Source organism: Grammomys surdaster, unplaced genomic scaffold, assembly GCF_004785775.1.
Source record: "Grammomys surdaster isolate TR1022 unplaced genomic scaffold, NIH_TR_1.0 170, whole genome shotgun sequence".
NCBI lineage: Eukaryota > Metazoa > Chordata > Mammalia > Rodentia > Muridae > Grammomys > Grammomys surdaster.
Genome location: NW_021604618.1, coordinates 8,796,380 through 8,809,271, shown reverse-complemented (window position 1 = coordinate 8,809,271; position 12,892 = coordinate 8,796,380). Strand labels below are relative to the sequence as shown.

The 12,892-nt window shown below is 38.5% G+C and overlaps 1 protein-coding gene across 1 annotated transcript in view; it reads right to left on the bottom strand.

The window, feature by feature from the left end:
- Cstf3 (cleavage stimulation factor subunit 3) overlaps positions 1–12,892 on the bottom strand; it is a 77,552-nt gene extending 64,660 nt beyond the window's left edge. The window contains exon 1 of the mRNA XM_028766911.1: positions 12,676–12,892. Within this exon, the coding sequence (XP_028622744.1) occupies positions 12,676–12,702 (27 nt within the window). The 5' untranslated portion in view covers positions 12,703–12,892. The remainder of the gene's footprint in view (positions 1–12,675) is intronic.

The following is a 12,892-nucleotide window of genomic DNA, read 5'->3' as shown; positions in this document are numbered from 1 at the left end:
TAGACTTGAGTCTCCATAGAGAATTGGGTTATTTATTTCCTGGTTCTGTTGCTAAAGGAAAGAAATAGGACACAGAAAGAAAACTAAGGTAAAGTTTCTAGTGTCCATCCGCAATAGGAATTAAGGCTACAACTACACACAGCTCAACAAAAGTACAGGTAGCCTTTAATCCTAGCACTTCAGAGGCAGAAACAGGTGTATCTCTGAATTTGAGGCTAGCCTGTTTACACAGCTGAATTCCGGAACATCCAGAACTCCATAGTGCAACCACGTCTCAAAAAAATTACCAAGTTCCAGCTTCTGCCTTCAGGCAACACTAGTGTGAAACAAGAAGGGCAGGAACACTAAACTAAATAAATACAACAAAAGCTAAACTAATTCCCAGGGTTCTATCCATCACTTAATTTTCTTTGTAAATAACAACTTATATCACAATTGTCTACAAGAACGGAAGTTATACTAAATATATTATGTGTTATATTAGTTATCAGGTTTCATTATAACATAATTATTTTTAGTAATAAGTTTGTGACATGAATCACATACCATACAATCCACCCTTTTAAAAGGAACATTGTCATTTTTTTTTTTCTTTGCTTTGAAACAGGATTTTACTGTATAGCCCAGGCTGGCCTTCAGTTAGTTCAAGACCCAACCACTTCTGCACCCCAAGGAGTACCCACTCTGTCTAGCCAAGATATCCAAAGAGATTTCTTACAGATGTAGGCTTTATCAATGCTTATATTAGAAATTCAAAATGAATTTAAAATATTCAAAGAACTGAACTCAGAAGCCTGGTCTACAGAGTCAATTCCAGAACAGCCAGAGCTAATCAAAAAACCCTGTCTTGAAACCTCCTGTAACCTCAACAAATCACTGTGTATTTTATAAAAATGTACTTTACAAGAAAAAGAAAAAATATGGCTGTTATTGTTTTGTACACAGAGCAACCAAATTAAGGTATTGTGCATGTCAGGCAAGAACTCTACTACTGAGCTATTTCCCAACCAACAGTTGTTTATTTGGTTGATTCTTTTAAGCATCTAACTGAGGGGCTGGAGAGATAAGGTTTGGTTAAGAGTCCTGGCTGCTATTCCAGAAAATCTGGGTTCAGTTCCGAGCACTCTGATGGTGACTCCTAACCATCTCTTAACTCCAGTTCCAGAGGATCCCATGCCCAATTCTGGCCTCTAAGGGCACCAGGCACAGACATGGCACCAACATACACGCAGACAAAACACTTAAAACACATAAAACAAAATAAACATTTCTTTTTAAAGAAGGAAAAGGAGATGGGTATTGTGACTTAGTAACAGATAGAACATTTGTCTAGCAAGCTTACAGCCTATGTTTGAGCTTCAGTTCTCAAGTAAGACAAGTATTTTTTAAAAATGTGTCTTTATTTATTTTTATTTATGTATAGATGTTTTCCCTGTATATATGTATGTCTGTATGTCTCTGTACAGTGTGCATGAAGCACCCACAGAGGTAAGATGAGGGCATCAGTTACTCTCGAACTGAAGTTACAGGTGGCTGCTAATTGATACATGGGTGCTGAGGGTACTGAATCTCTGCAAAAGCAACAAGTGTTCTTAACTGCCGAGCCACCTCTCCAAACCCAATAAGTAATATTTTTTTTAAAAGAATTAACAAAAGGCTGAGGATTGCTCGGTGCTAAAGCATTTGCCTACCCAGGAATGAGGATCTGGGCTTAATTCCCAGCATCATGAAAACAAAAATAGATGAAAACATGCAGTTTTTCTGTTTGTACTAGGGAGGTAAAAGAGACACAAGAACAGATATTCAGGGTGAACTGGAGGGGCTGTTACATAGGAGGTCAAGGTGAAATTGAAATAGAAGTTAGTTTAGGCAGGCATGTGGGCTCACATCTGTATCCTAACACTTGGGAGATTGAGACAGGTAGATTGCAGCAAACTCAAAGGCCATCCTGGGCTATATGTGTACACACAATTAAAAGAGATCAGGGTTGAAGAGAAGGCTCAAAGGCTAAGAGCACTTACTGCTCTTCCAAAAGTCCTGAGTTCAATTCCCAGCAACCACATGGTGGCTCTCAACCATGATGCCCTCTTCTGGTGTGTCTGAAGACAGTAATAGTGTACTCACATACATAAAAATTAAATAAATCTTTAAAAAATAAGAGATTGGCTTCATCTAATTAATACATATAAAAAATATGGGGAGAGGGGAAGGAGCTGTAAGGAGTCTCAGTGGTTAAGAACACTTACTGTTCATCCCTAAATCCTAAGTTCAATTCCCAGAACCAATGTCGGGCAGCTAACAACCACCTGAAACTCCAGCTCAGATGGCTCTAACATCTGAAAGCACTTGTACTCATATACACAAATACAACACACATACACATAATTAAAAATAATGCTTTAAAAAATATGAATGATTCAGGCATGGTGGCACAAGCCAGTACTTGTGAAGCAGGGGCAGGTAGATCTCTGTAAGTTCCAGGATATGATAGATAGGAAGGGCTACATACACACATACATGTACATATATATATTGAGAAGGGTCTCTATGTATATGTATGTATATATATATATATATATGGGGGGGGGAAGGATTTTTAAAAAGGGTTGGGGACTTAAGAGGATTTAAACCTATGCTTGAATAATAAACTCTTTTCCATGGCCAACTGAACAAGCAGAGATGAACCTCAATTCTCTTTTTTTTTTTGGTTTTTTTCGAGACAGGGTTTCTCTGTGTAGCCCTGGCTGTCCTGGAACTCACTCTGTAGACTAGGCTGGCCTCAAACTCAGAAATCTGCCTGCCTCTGCCTCCCAAGTGCTGGGATTAAAGGCGTGCGCCACCACCACCCGGCTCTCAATTCTCATAAAGTATTTTCCATTATTAAATGTAGTAATTATAGTTTAGGGAGAGTTAGAGGAAAATCAGTAAAATACTATTCATATACTTTGCAGTTTTACTACTTATTTTTATCAAGTATATACTTAAAAGCAATTAATAGCTGGGCATGGTGGTTCAGCTTACCATAGAGTGAGCTAGTGAATAAATTTAAGGCAATAATCCTCCTCCCTAAAATTCTGAGGTTTTTCAAGCTTCCATTTACTAAAAATCACTTCAAGTATATGTTTTCTTTTTTAGTAGATGTTTTAATTGAAAAGTTTCAAGTCCCTGGTCTACAGAGTGAGTTCCAGGACAGCCAGGGCTACACAGAGAAACCCTGTGTCAAAAAACAAAAAAAAAAAAGAAAAAAAGAAAAAAAGAAAAAAAAAAGAAAAATTTCAAGTCTATCAACAGAATTATGGACAGCAATCTGAAAATTGTCACACAGCCATGTGCACTTTCATAAAGCACATAAATAACTGACAAAAATGACTCCCAAACTCAACTACGAGAAACAGTATATAATATTTTAAATCAATGCCACATATCAAATAGGACTGTATATAATGATGTTGAAAAATTCCACATTTGAGTTTAGTGACATCTTGACCATCAGTTTCAATGCTGGTGTTCAAAGTGATGCTGGCTAATTAAACAGAGGTCTAGCATATATTATTAACACAATGTAACAACGTAACAACTGGGTAGCTGCCAGATAGCACAGAATAACACATACTCATTTGTTTTTAGTGTTTAAAAAAAAACTCAGAAAGTGTGGTGGTAGCACACACCTTTAATCCTGTATTCAGGAGGCAGAGAAAGACTAATCTGTGAGTTCCAGGCTGGCCTGGTCTACAGGGCAATTTCAAGGACAGCCAGGACTACCAAGAAATACCGTCTTGAAAAACCAAAAATTAGCCAATCAAATAACAACAAAAAGAAACAAAAAAATCCTTAAAAAGTAAGGGGTAGCCAAGCATGGTGCATTCGCAGGAGGCAAAAACAGGAAGATTACAATGTCTTGGTCTTGTAGTGAGTTCCAGGCCACCAGCCAGACCTACAAAGTGAGACTCTGTCTCAAACAAACAAAACAATAAGGTGTGATCCTGGTATGGTATTGCATACCTTTAATGTCAGCACTAGAAAGGCACATCTCTGTAAGTTCCAGTCTGCTGGGGCTACAAAGTTAGACCCTGTCTTACTCAGAAAGCTGAGATAAGAAAATCAATCAGGAGTTTCTGGGTAAGCAAGAGTTTTTGGGCATCCCCAGCCACATAGCCAGATCCTATCAAAAAAAAAAGTTTACTATACAACAATATTATCCAGGCATGATGGTTCATGCCTGTAACAGTACTTAGGAGACTGAGTGGGGCAGCATTGCTCTGAGATTGTGGCTAGCCTAAGCTACATAGTGAATTCTATGGAAACCCAGGTTACAGAGTAAGACCCTGTCTCACCAACAAGACAGAATGCATATGACTAGAGTGCCTGAGACCCTGAGTTCCACACGTAACACAATGAAAAACACCAACCAGTATGCCCCATTAGGCCAGGAAGCAGCTTCCTTTCTCTCTCTACTTTCCCCCTTTCCCCCTGAATTTTTGGATCCCCAGTTGGATTCCAAACTTAATGCCTAAGTATTCCAGGGAAGTATTCTATCATACTCTAACAGCAATGCTCCTCACCGCATCACTTGCCCTTGCCCACTTTATCTTGTATTGTTTTGTTCAATTGTGCCCTTTAGAGCAACAGGCTAATAGGATTCTGCCATTAGCCATTAACTTATACCAGTGAGCTCATAGGTTATTATATGTATATATGTACACATACACCCCTACCTCAAAACCCCAGGATGTAACATATAGTTTGTATAAGCATGTTCACTGTACAATGTTCAACATGACAAAAATCACCTCAGGAATATCATAAAACATATTATCTATTATCTACTCTATTGGTTCTAAATACTTCTCCAAATATCATGAATCTAAAAAATACAAAGTAGTACCAAACCCAAATGATCCTAACTGAATTTTTGCTAAAATACTAAGAAAACTGCAGACAGTACATATTTGAAGTCATTTCTCTCTGCAACCTTCTTCCAAAAACATAGTCTACATAGTGAGTTCCAGGCCAATCAAGAATATATAGTGAGACTCTGCTTCAAAAGAAAAATAAATAGCCAGGCAGTGGTGGTACATGCCTTTATTCCAAGCACTTGGAAGGTAGAAGCAGATGGATTTTTTTTAGTTGGAGGACAGTCTGGACTACAGAGCTAGTTTCAGGACAGCCAAGGCTACACAAAGAAAACATGCCTCATAAAACTAAAATAAATAAACAATAAAAAATAAAAATAGTCCCCCCCCCCAGGAAAAAGACATCAGGATGGGTATGGCCCTCATGCCTTACTGGACAACTACAGGGGGACTGGAGCCATTACAAAGTCCCCTTCGATTACTAGAGGTCAGGCCTCTATCCCTGCCTTCGCAAGATTAGAATCGCCACAGCCCTTCTATACTTAGAGAAGGGAGGAGATGTCAGGGGTAGCCCTGCTTATACACTGAAGGCCTAAAATCAGCAATAGGCCTGTCATACATGTATACTAACACCAAGTCTTGGGTCTCTGTGGAAAAACATTGAAACAGATGGCTATAAGCTATTGTATACAGGCAGTTTTTGTGGAAATTTACCAGCCTGAGTAGTCATAGACCTTGTAAATAGGTAGCCTTGGCAGATAATACCAACTTAGATAAGGACAAGTGAATCATAGGCAGAGTCAAGGTGTTCTGTCCCCCAAACCTTCACCCAGCAGATACCCTGTTCTGAAAGATTTCTGTATTCCCCCTGAACACCCACGCTCCAGTGTCATCCCCTATCCCCTTCCCCACGTCTTGCCTTTTTGTGTTTATAACCCGTGTGAATAAGTAAAAATTATGATTTGATTTGAAAAAAATTATATAATCTAAAATAATTTCAGAAAAAATAAAATGGGACTATATCTCAATTAAAAAAAATAAAAATAGGCCAGAGCCGCATTCTGTAACTTTCTTAGAGTAAGTACAAACTTAATTGAACATATTCAACGAGTAAAGTATATTACAGGACAGGTGTCACATTTAGAATTAGATGCTAGCTTGGATCTATGTTCCTTTGCCAATATAAATGAACTATGTTCAAGAAAAGCAGTCTATATCTGGTATTACATAGCAATAATCCCTCCAATTTTTCCAAAAACAAAAATTCTATTCAATTTAAGAACTTAAAAAAAAACCAAGGTGCTGGCTGAAATATTAATCATATTCATTTCATCCCCTAGGAAGCAAATACAAATGAATACAAAGGGCTAGGGATGTAGCTCTGTGGAGCAATGCAAGAAAATCACCATTAAGAAAACTCCTGTGATTGAGATATAGTTCAGTGGTAAAGCATTTGTCTAGCAAGCACGATGCCCAAGGTTCAATCCTCAATATTAACAAAATACAGAAGAAAAAATCTAGCTTGGTGCTAGCACAAACCTGTCATCTAGCATCTGGGAGACTAAAACAGAAGGTTATCCATGGAAAAGTAAATCTTTGAGCTGAGAACATGCTTATAATCCCCTAGCACTTGGAAGATGGAGTTCAAGGCCAGCTAGAGCTGCCAAACACCCAGTTAAGAAACAACAAAAGAAGGAAAAACACACACAAACAAACAAACAAAAAAAAAACCCAAAAACTTAACCTTTAGGAATTTGACTATCAAGGTTCTTTCAAACAAAAGTAGCCAAGCTATTAATTCACTAGATTAAGTGGAACATTAGAAAAATAGAGTAAAGAACATATATTTTGTCATTCTAATTTTATTCAATATTTACAGAATTAAATTATCAATCAAATTAAAAATAGCTTAAATAGCTGGGTAAGGTACCATATACTTGAAATCCCAGTACTCAATGTGCAAGAGTTCCAGGCCAGCCTCGACTATAACAACACTCTATAACTGAATAAATAAAACAAAAAGTAAAACCTCACTGATCCCCCTTTTAGAGTTTTTCCCATACAACTGCCAATTGCCCAACAAAATGACCCAAATTTACAACTGTTCTGTTTTAAGGAGAAATGAAGATATGGGATATAGTAGAAAAGCTTAAAACAATGAACTGGTTTTTAACAACAGTAAAACATAAAAAACACCTGAATACCGATATACCGATTTTTGCCATTCTACCTGGGAGATATATATACATATATATATACCTTTATATCCAGAAACAGCAAATACAATCTCTACTAAGTTCTTTTTTCTTGTAACTCTAAAAAGGAAACAAAAAAAAACCCAAACAAACCAAAAAAATCAAAAAACAAACAAACAAACAAACAAACAAACAGAACAAAGACAGATCTAGTACCCTTAGGAATAATTATTGCCAAATAAAGTAGAAGTCTGGTTTTCCTAAGAAATATTAAAATCAAACCAATTTACCCACTCAAAATTGTCTTATAATAAATATCATTTAGAACAGGAGGAACACAGAAAAGGTTACAATAGAGAAATTTTATTAAATATATGAAAATAACTGGGTCCAAAAAATACATTGCCTAACTAACATATTTCATTATCCTGCTTTCTTCCCAAGCTTCTCCCCTCACATCCACCCTTTTAAACTACTTGGTAATACTGTTACTTTTAAACAGATTCTAAGTACTAACAAAATAAAACTAGGTTTCAGATAATACTGTAAAGATTCTTCAACTTTCTTCTCCTTAGGAAGTGTACCACATTACATATATTTTTCCTGTTTTCTCTAGTCGCTGCAAGCTATTTTTCACTAGCAGAAAAAACACTTGACTCATGACTCCTCTAGTTGAAAAAGACTAGCAGAGGCAGGAGTCCCACCACAAGTTCCAAATCAGCTTGGTCTATACAGCAAAAACAACAACAAATAAAACAAACAAAAACAAAAACAAAGACCTCAAAAAACCAGAACAGTCACAAAATGATGCTTTCTCTTTCTTTCTCTCTTTCTTTCCTTCTTTCTTTCTTTTTCTGAGAAAGACTTGCTGTATAGTTCAGACTATCCTCTACCCCAAGATCCTCCTCCTTTAGTCTCTTAAATACTGGGGTCACCGGTGTGCACCACCATGCTTGTCTCTTAGTAGTCTTCAGCTCTATTTAGGTTTTCTCACCCATAGTTAAGGGTCACTTTTTTTCCATTGTTTTCATTTATGTGCATGAGATGTGTGCAGGTGCCCAAGGAGACCAAGAGAACACTGGATCCCCTGGGGCTGGAGTTACAGGTACTTGTGAGCCGCCTTATGTGAGCACGAAGAATTGAACTCCAGTTCTCTAAATTATAGAGAGGCCTCTTACCCAGTGAGCCATCCTTCCAGTCATACAAGGTCATTTTAGTAATTAATTTTTCCAGATTTCCACTAGCCATTGTTTTAAACACCAAGAACTGTACAGCCAATTCACATTTTAAAACCCATTACTTTTAAAATATCATTATTACTTTAGCTAAAGTCAAATAACACAGCAACTGAGATTTACTTCTATGCAATGAGGGCAAAGGAAGAGCTCTATGATAAATACACTTTCCTTTCTTTTTCTTTTCATGTAAAATCTGCAGTGGGATTGAGAGGCTGGAGTATGATCCAGTGGTTAAGAGCTCTTGCAAAAGACCGAGGTTCAGTTCCCAACACCCAGATGGTAGCTCACAACTATAACTCCATTTCTAGGTGCTCAAAAGCCTTTTCTAAGGTCCTTGAGTACACACGGTTCATATACAAACATGCAAAACACTCAAACACACATTAAAAAAAAAACCCAGATAGCACATCCCCCTGTAAACCTAGCATCTAGGAGGCAGAGGCAGGAGGATGGTAGCAAGTTTCAGAAAGCCTGGTTTTCATAAAGGTTTCTTACAGACAGGGCTATATAGTGACACCTTGTCTCAATAAATAAATAAGCCAACTACTTGTTACCTACAATTAATAACCAACTACTCCAAATTTGTTGACTGATGGTTATTGAGGACAGTATCAACATAGATTACTAATAGGGGAAAACAGTCCAGTGAAGACATCTAGCAATCATCAACACCAACCATGTAAACAAATATTATCTATCATTGGTAGTGGAATAATCAGCAAAAAGTGCTACCTTGTTTTTGTTTGATTTGTAGACAGAATTCCATTTTTTAAATGGGGTTGGAGAGAGGGCTCATCAGTTAAAGAGTGAAAACTGCCCTTCTAGAGGGCCAAGTTTGGTTCCCAACATCTACATTGGCTTACAACTATCTGTATCCAGCTCCAAGGGGATCAGACTCCATTGGCCTCCATGGTCCACAATGGTCTCCTACCCTCTCTGTGTCAACCTGAGTCCTGGGAATGCAGGAATATGCTACCACACATAGCTGAACTTTTGGGCCAGCAAAATGACTCAAGGTAAAGGTGACTGTCACCAAGCCTTAGTTCAATCTCCAGAACCTAAGAGTGGAAGGAGAAAACCTACTTTCAGAGGTTTTCCTTTGAACCTAACCTCCTCCGACCTCCACAAGTCCAAGCACACGAACCCTAACATATTCACTCACTCTCTCTCACAAACATCTATTTACAATAGTATTTATATGACTTGTACTATATCCTATCCAAGATATTTAACTCCAAAACTACCAAGATTAAGAATAGACCTAAGTATAAATTCTCTGAGAGAGTAAAAGATACATTAAATAGCACCATCAAAAATTCCCCAAACAGCCGGGTGGTGGTGGCGCACGCCTTTAATCCCAGCACTTGGGAGGCAGAGGCAGGCGGATTTCTGAGTTCAAGGCCAGCCTGGTCTACAGAGTGAGTTCCAGGACAGCCAGGGCTACACAGAGAAACCCTGTCTCGAAAAACCAAAAAGGAAAAAAAAAAAATTCCCCAAACAAAATCTCTAAATGATAAAATAATTGTCTTTTCAAACAGACAACACAGCTGAGGAGAAGGTACAGTCTAACAGAAGGACTGTTTATGAGATAAACAAATATATAAATACAGGATTCAGTGTTTTACCTAGATTATATTTTGATGTTTGCTTGTTTTGTTTTTTTTTGTCTTGTTTTTTGAGACGAAGTCTCTTATAGCTCAGACTGCCTTTGCCTTACTATGTAGCCAACAATGACTCTAAACTTATGATCCTCTGGCCTCTAACTCCTGAGTGCTGGTATTACAGGTCTTTTGCAACAAAGCCTGGCTTAATTAGTGCTTAGGAACTACTCTGGGTTGGATTCCAGAGCCTTGTGCGTGCTACACAAGCACCAACATCCACAGCCCTATAAATCACATTCTTGAGGCAATGGCACATCTGAATATGGATATGTTAGAAACACATCATTATTGAGCCTGGTGCACTGGAAAGAATCTATGATGCTGCCAGTACTTGAAAGGTAGAAGTTCAAGGTCATTATCAGCTACAAACTGAGCCAGTTTGCCCTGAAACTTGTACATGACTCTATCTCAAAAAAATAATACAGAAGCCAGGAGGGGTTCCATATGCCTTTAATCCCAGCACTCAGGAAGCAGAGGAGGCAGGCAGATATCTGTGAGTTGGAGGTCAGCCTGATCTACCAATGGAGTTCCCCAAAAGCCAGAGCTGTTATACAACAACTCCCTCTGCCTCAAAAAGACAAATTACTAGATTTTGAGTGGGATAATGGTATGGTAGTTACATAAAAGCACTAATGTCATTATATAAGAGAATGTTGAAATAGTTTGGACTGAAATGTGATCTGTCAACTTTCAAAGAAATGTGTATGGAGAAAAAAAATATGTCAAAGTTAGAGGTATACGTCAATAGTAGAGCTTGCCTAAAATGAGGAAGATTCTAGCCTTTAAGCCACAGCACTGCCATACACAAGAAATATGTGTATGAACACATACATGCAATACCATATATATATCACCACATATATATGACAAAACCTGTAACCATTGCTGGATTTGGTGAAAATTATAATGGGTGTTCATGAGGTTTTTCCTTCAACTTTTTTTGCTGTGAACTTTGCAATAAAATTCAAAGGAGGAAATGCCTCTTACTGAGGCTGAAAGATTTCGATGAGTTCAAGGCCTGCCTGAGTTACAGAATACTCCTAAATTTAAAAAAAAAAATGGCTAAATGTGGTGGTGTATCATCTTTACTCCTAGCACTCGGCAAGGCAAAGGTAGGCTATCTCCATTAATTCAAAGCCAGTCTGGTCTATATAGTAAGTCCCATGCCAGCCAGGACTACATAGTGACAACTGTCAAAATAAAAGGGATTTGGAGAATGAAGGTTTACAAGGTCTCATTACAGTTTTCATAGAAACATCACACACTGTGTTAATTAGGCTTTTAACTCGGCAGTTGAGTGCTTCCCTGCATGCACAAGGCCCCGGTGTTCAATCTCTAGCTGGGGTGGGACAGAAACAACAAAAACGAAAATTCACACAATTCTAAAACAAAACCATAGCAATATTTTTGCTTTTACAAATTTATATAAAACAATGAATTTCAGACACATCCAATGAAACCTCAACACCACTCCTTCACTTTCAGAAAATAAAAATGCCAGCCCGGTAAGACTAAAGTAAAAGAAACAGTTTTAGTAAAACAGTTCAAAGACACTGCATTCGTGGGCATCCTAACTTTAGATAAAATGCAAAAGCACTGCCAAAACTCCGAATTAAATCCGTCCTCAAGCGTTTCACTCACTTTGCCCAAAGTAATTAAGTTCTAATTTACCTACACTTTATTAACATACAGTCCTCATCCGTCAACTTCCAATAATTTTTACTTTATAAGCTGGGGATTTGGGAAAAAAGAAAAGAAAAAAAAAACACAAGCATATTGCGTTGCTAAAGCAATAGGAAATTTAGGACTTTGTAGGTCCACCTTTCTTTTAAAACTAAATATACTAGGATCAAGATCAAAATACACATCTTTTATAATGTCAGTTTTGTTTTTTACAATTAAAGGCAAGCACTAGCCTACAAAATTTAGGATATAAAAGAGCAAAAGAATCCAACATGGAGATGCACGCCAGCATTCCCAGCACGGGAGGCCAAGGAAGCAAGCCTGTCTGGTCTAGTCAGGGCTACACAATAAAACCCTATCCAAAACAAACAAACAAACAAACAAACAAGCAGTAAACGGGTGAGATCTCACATCTAAAACTCCGATTTGTAAAATACTTAGATATTATTCATATCTAACCATCCAAACAGATGGTGCCTACAACAGCACATTTCCAGTTTTCAATTTACCAAATTCTGCAATGTTTGCGTGGTCGTAAAAGCAAAAATAAAGTGTTCCTAGACGTGAGAGAAAGAAAGGGGACCTACAAAATTCCCCCAAAGGTTGGAATAGACATGCTCTACTTCTGGACTGCTGCTTTTTACCTTCGCTCTCTCGGGGGCCGAATTTTCCAGACTAGTTTCTTTTTTATTTCTGGGGACAGCGGACTGGGGAACAGAAGAGGAAAACACTGCCAACGCAGATACACGTTAAAGTAATCCGGTACTACCGGAACACTAAAATGGTATAAAATAAACCGTCCCGATCGAAGAAACTGCAATGAACAGGGCGAATCAACGTCACGGCTATTGTCTAAGTCAAATACTTATTCGTATGAACGCAACAGAAAAGCCAAAATCCGGGAGACCTCAGGGAATGTGCTCCCAACCACCGGGTTCACTAGATCTCCAGGGCCCTTCCTCACGCGAACTGGGCTGGAGTGCTCGCACCCACAGGGCTGGGGAGAGAAGAGGTCGCCACGAGGCCCCACCGCTCCGTTCCTCACCTGCTCCGCGGCTGCGTCTCCTGACATGGCCTCAAGGGATTACAACGTACACACAGGCCGGCAATGGGAAGCTAGAAAGGAAAAATTAAACTAAAAACAACCCCACCAAAACCAGTAACGCTACCCCCTGTCCCTCAGAGCCAGAGCCGCGCAAAAAATCGCCACCGCCCACTCAGATATGAATTAAAATGGCTGCGCCCCAGCCGGCTGAGGGGGT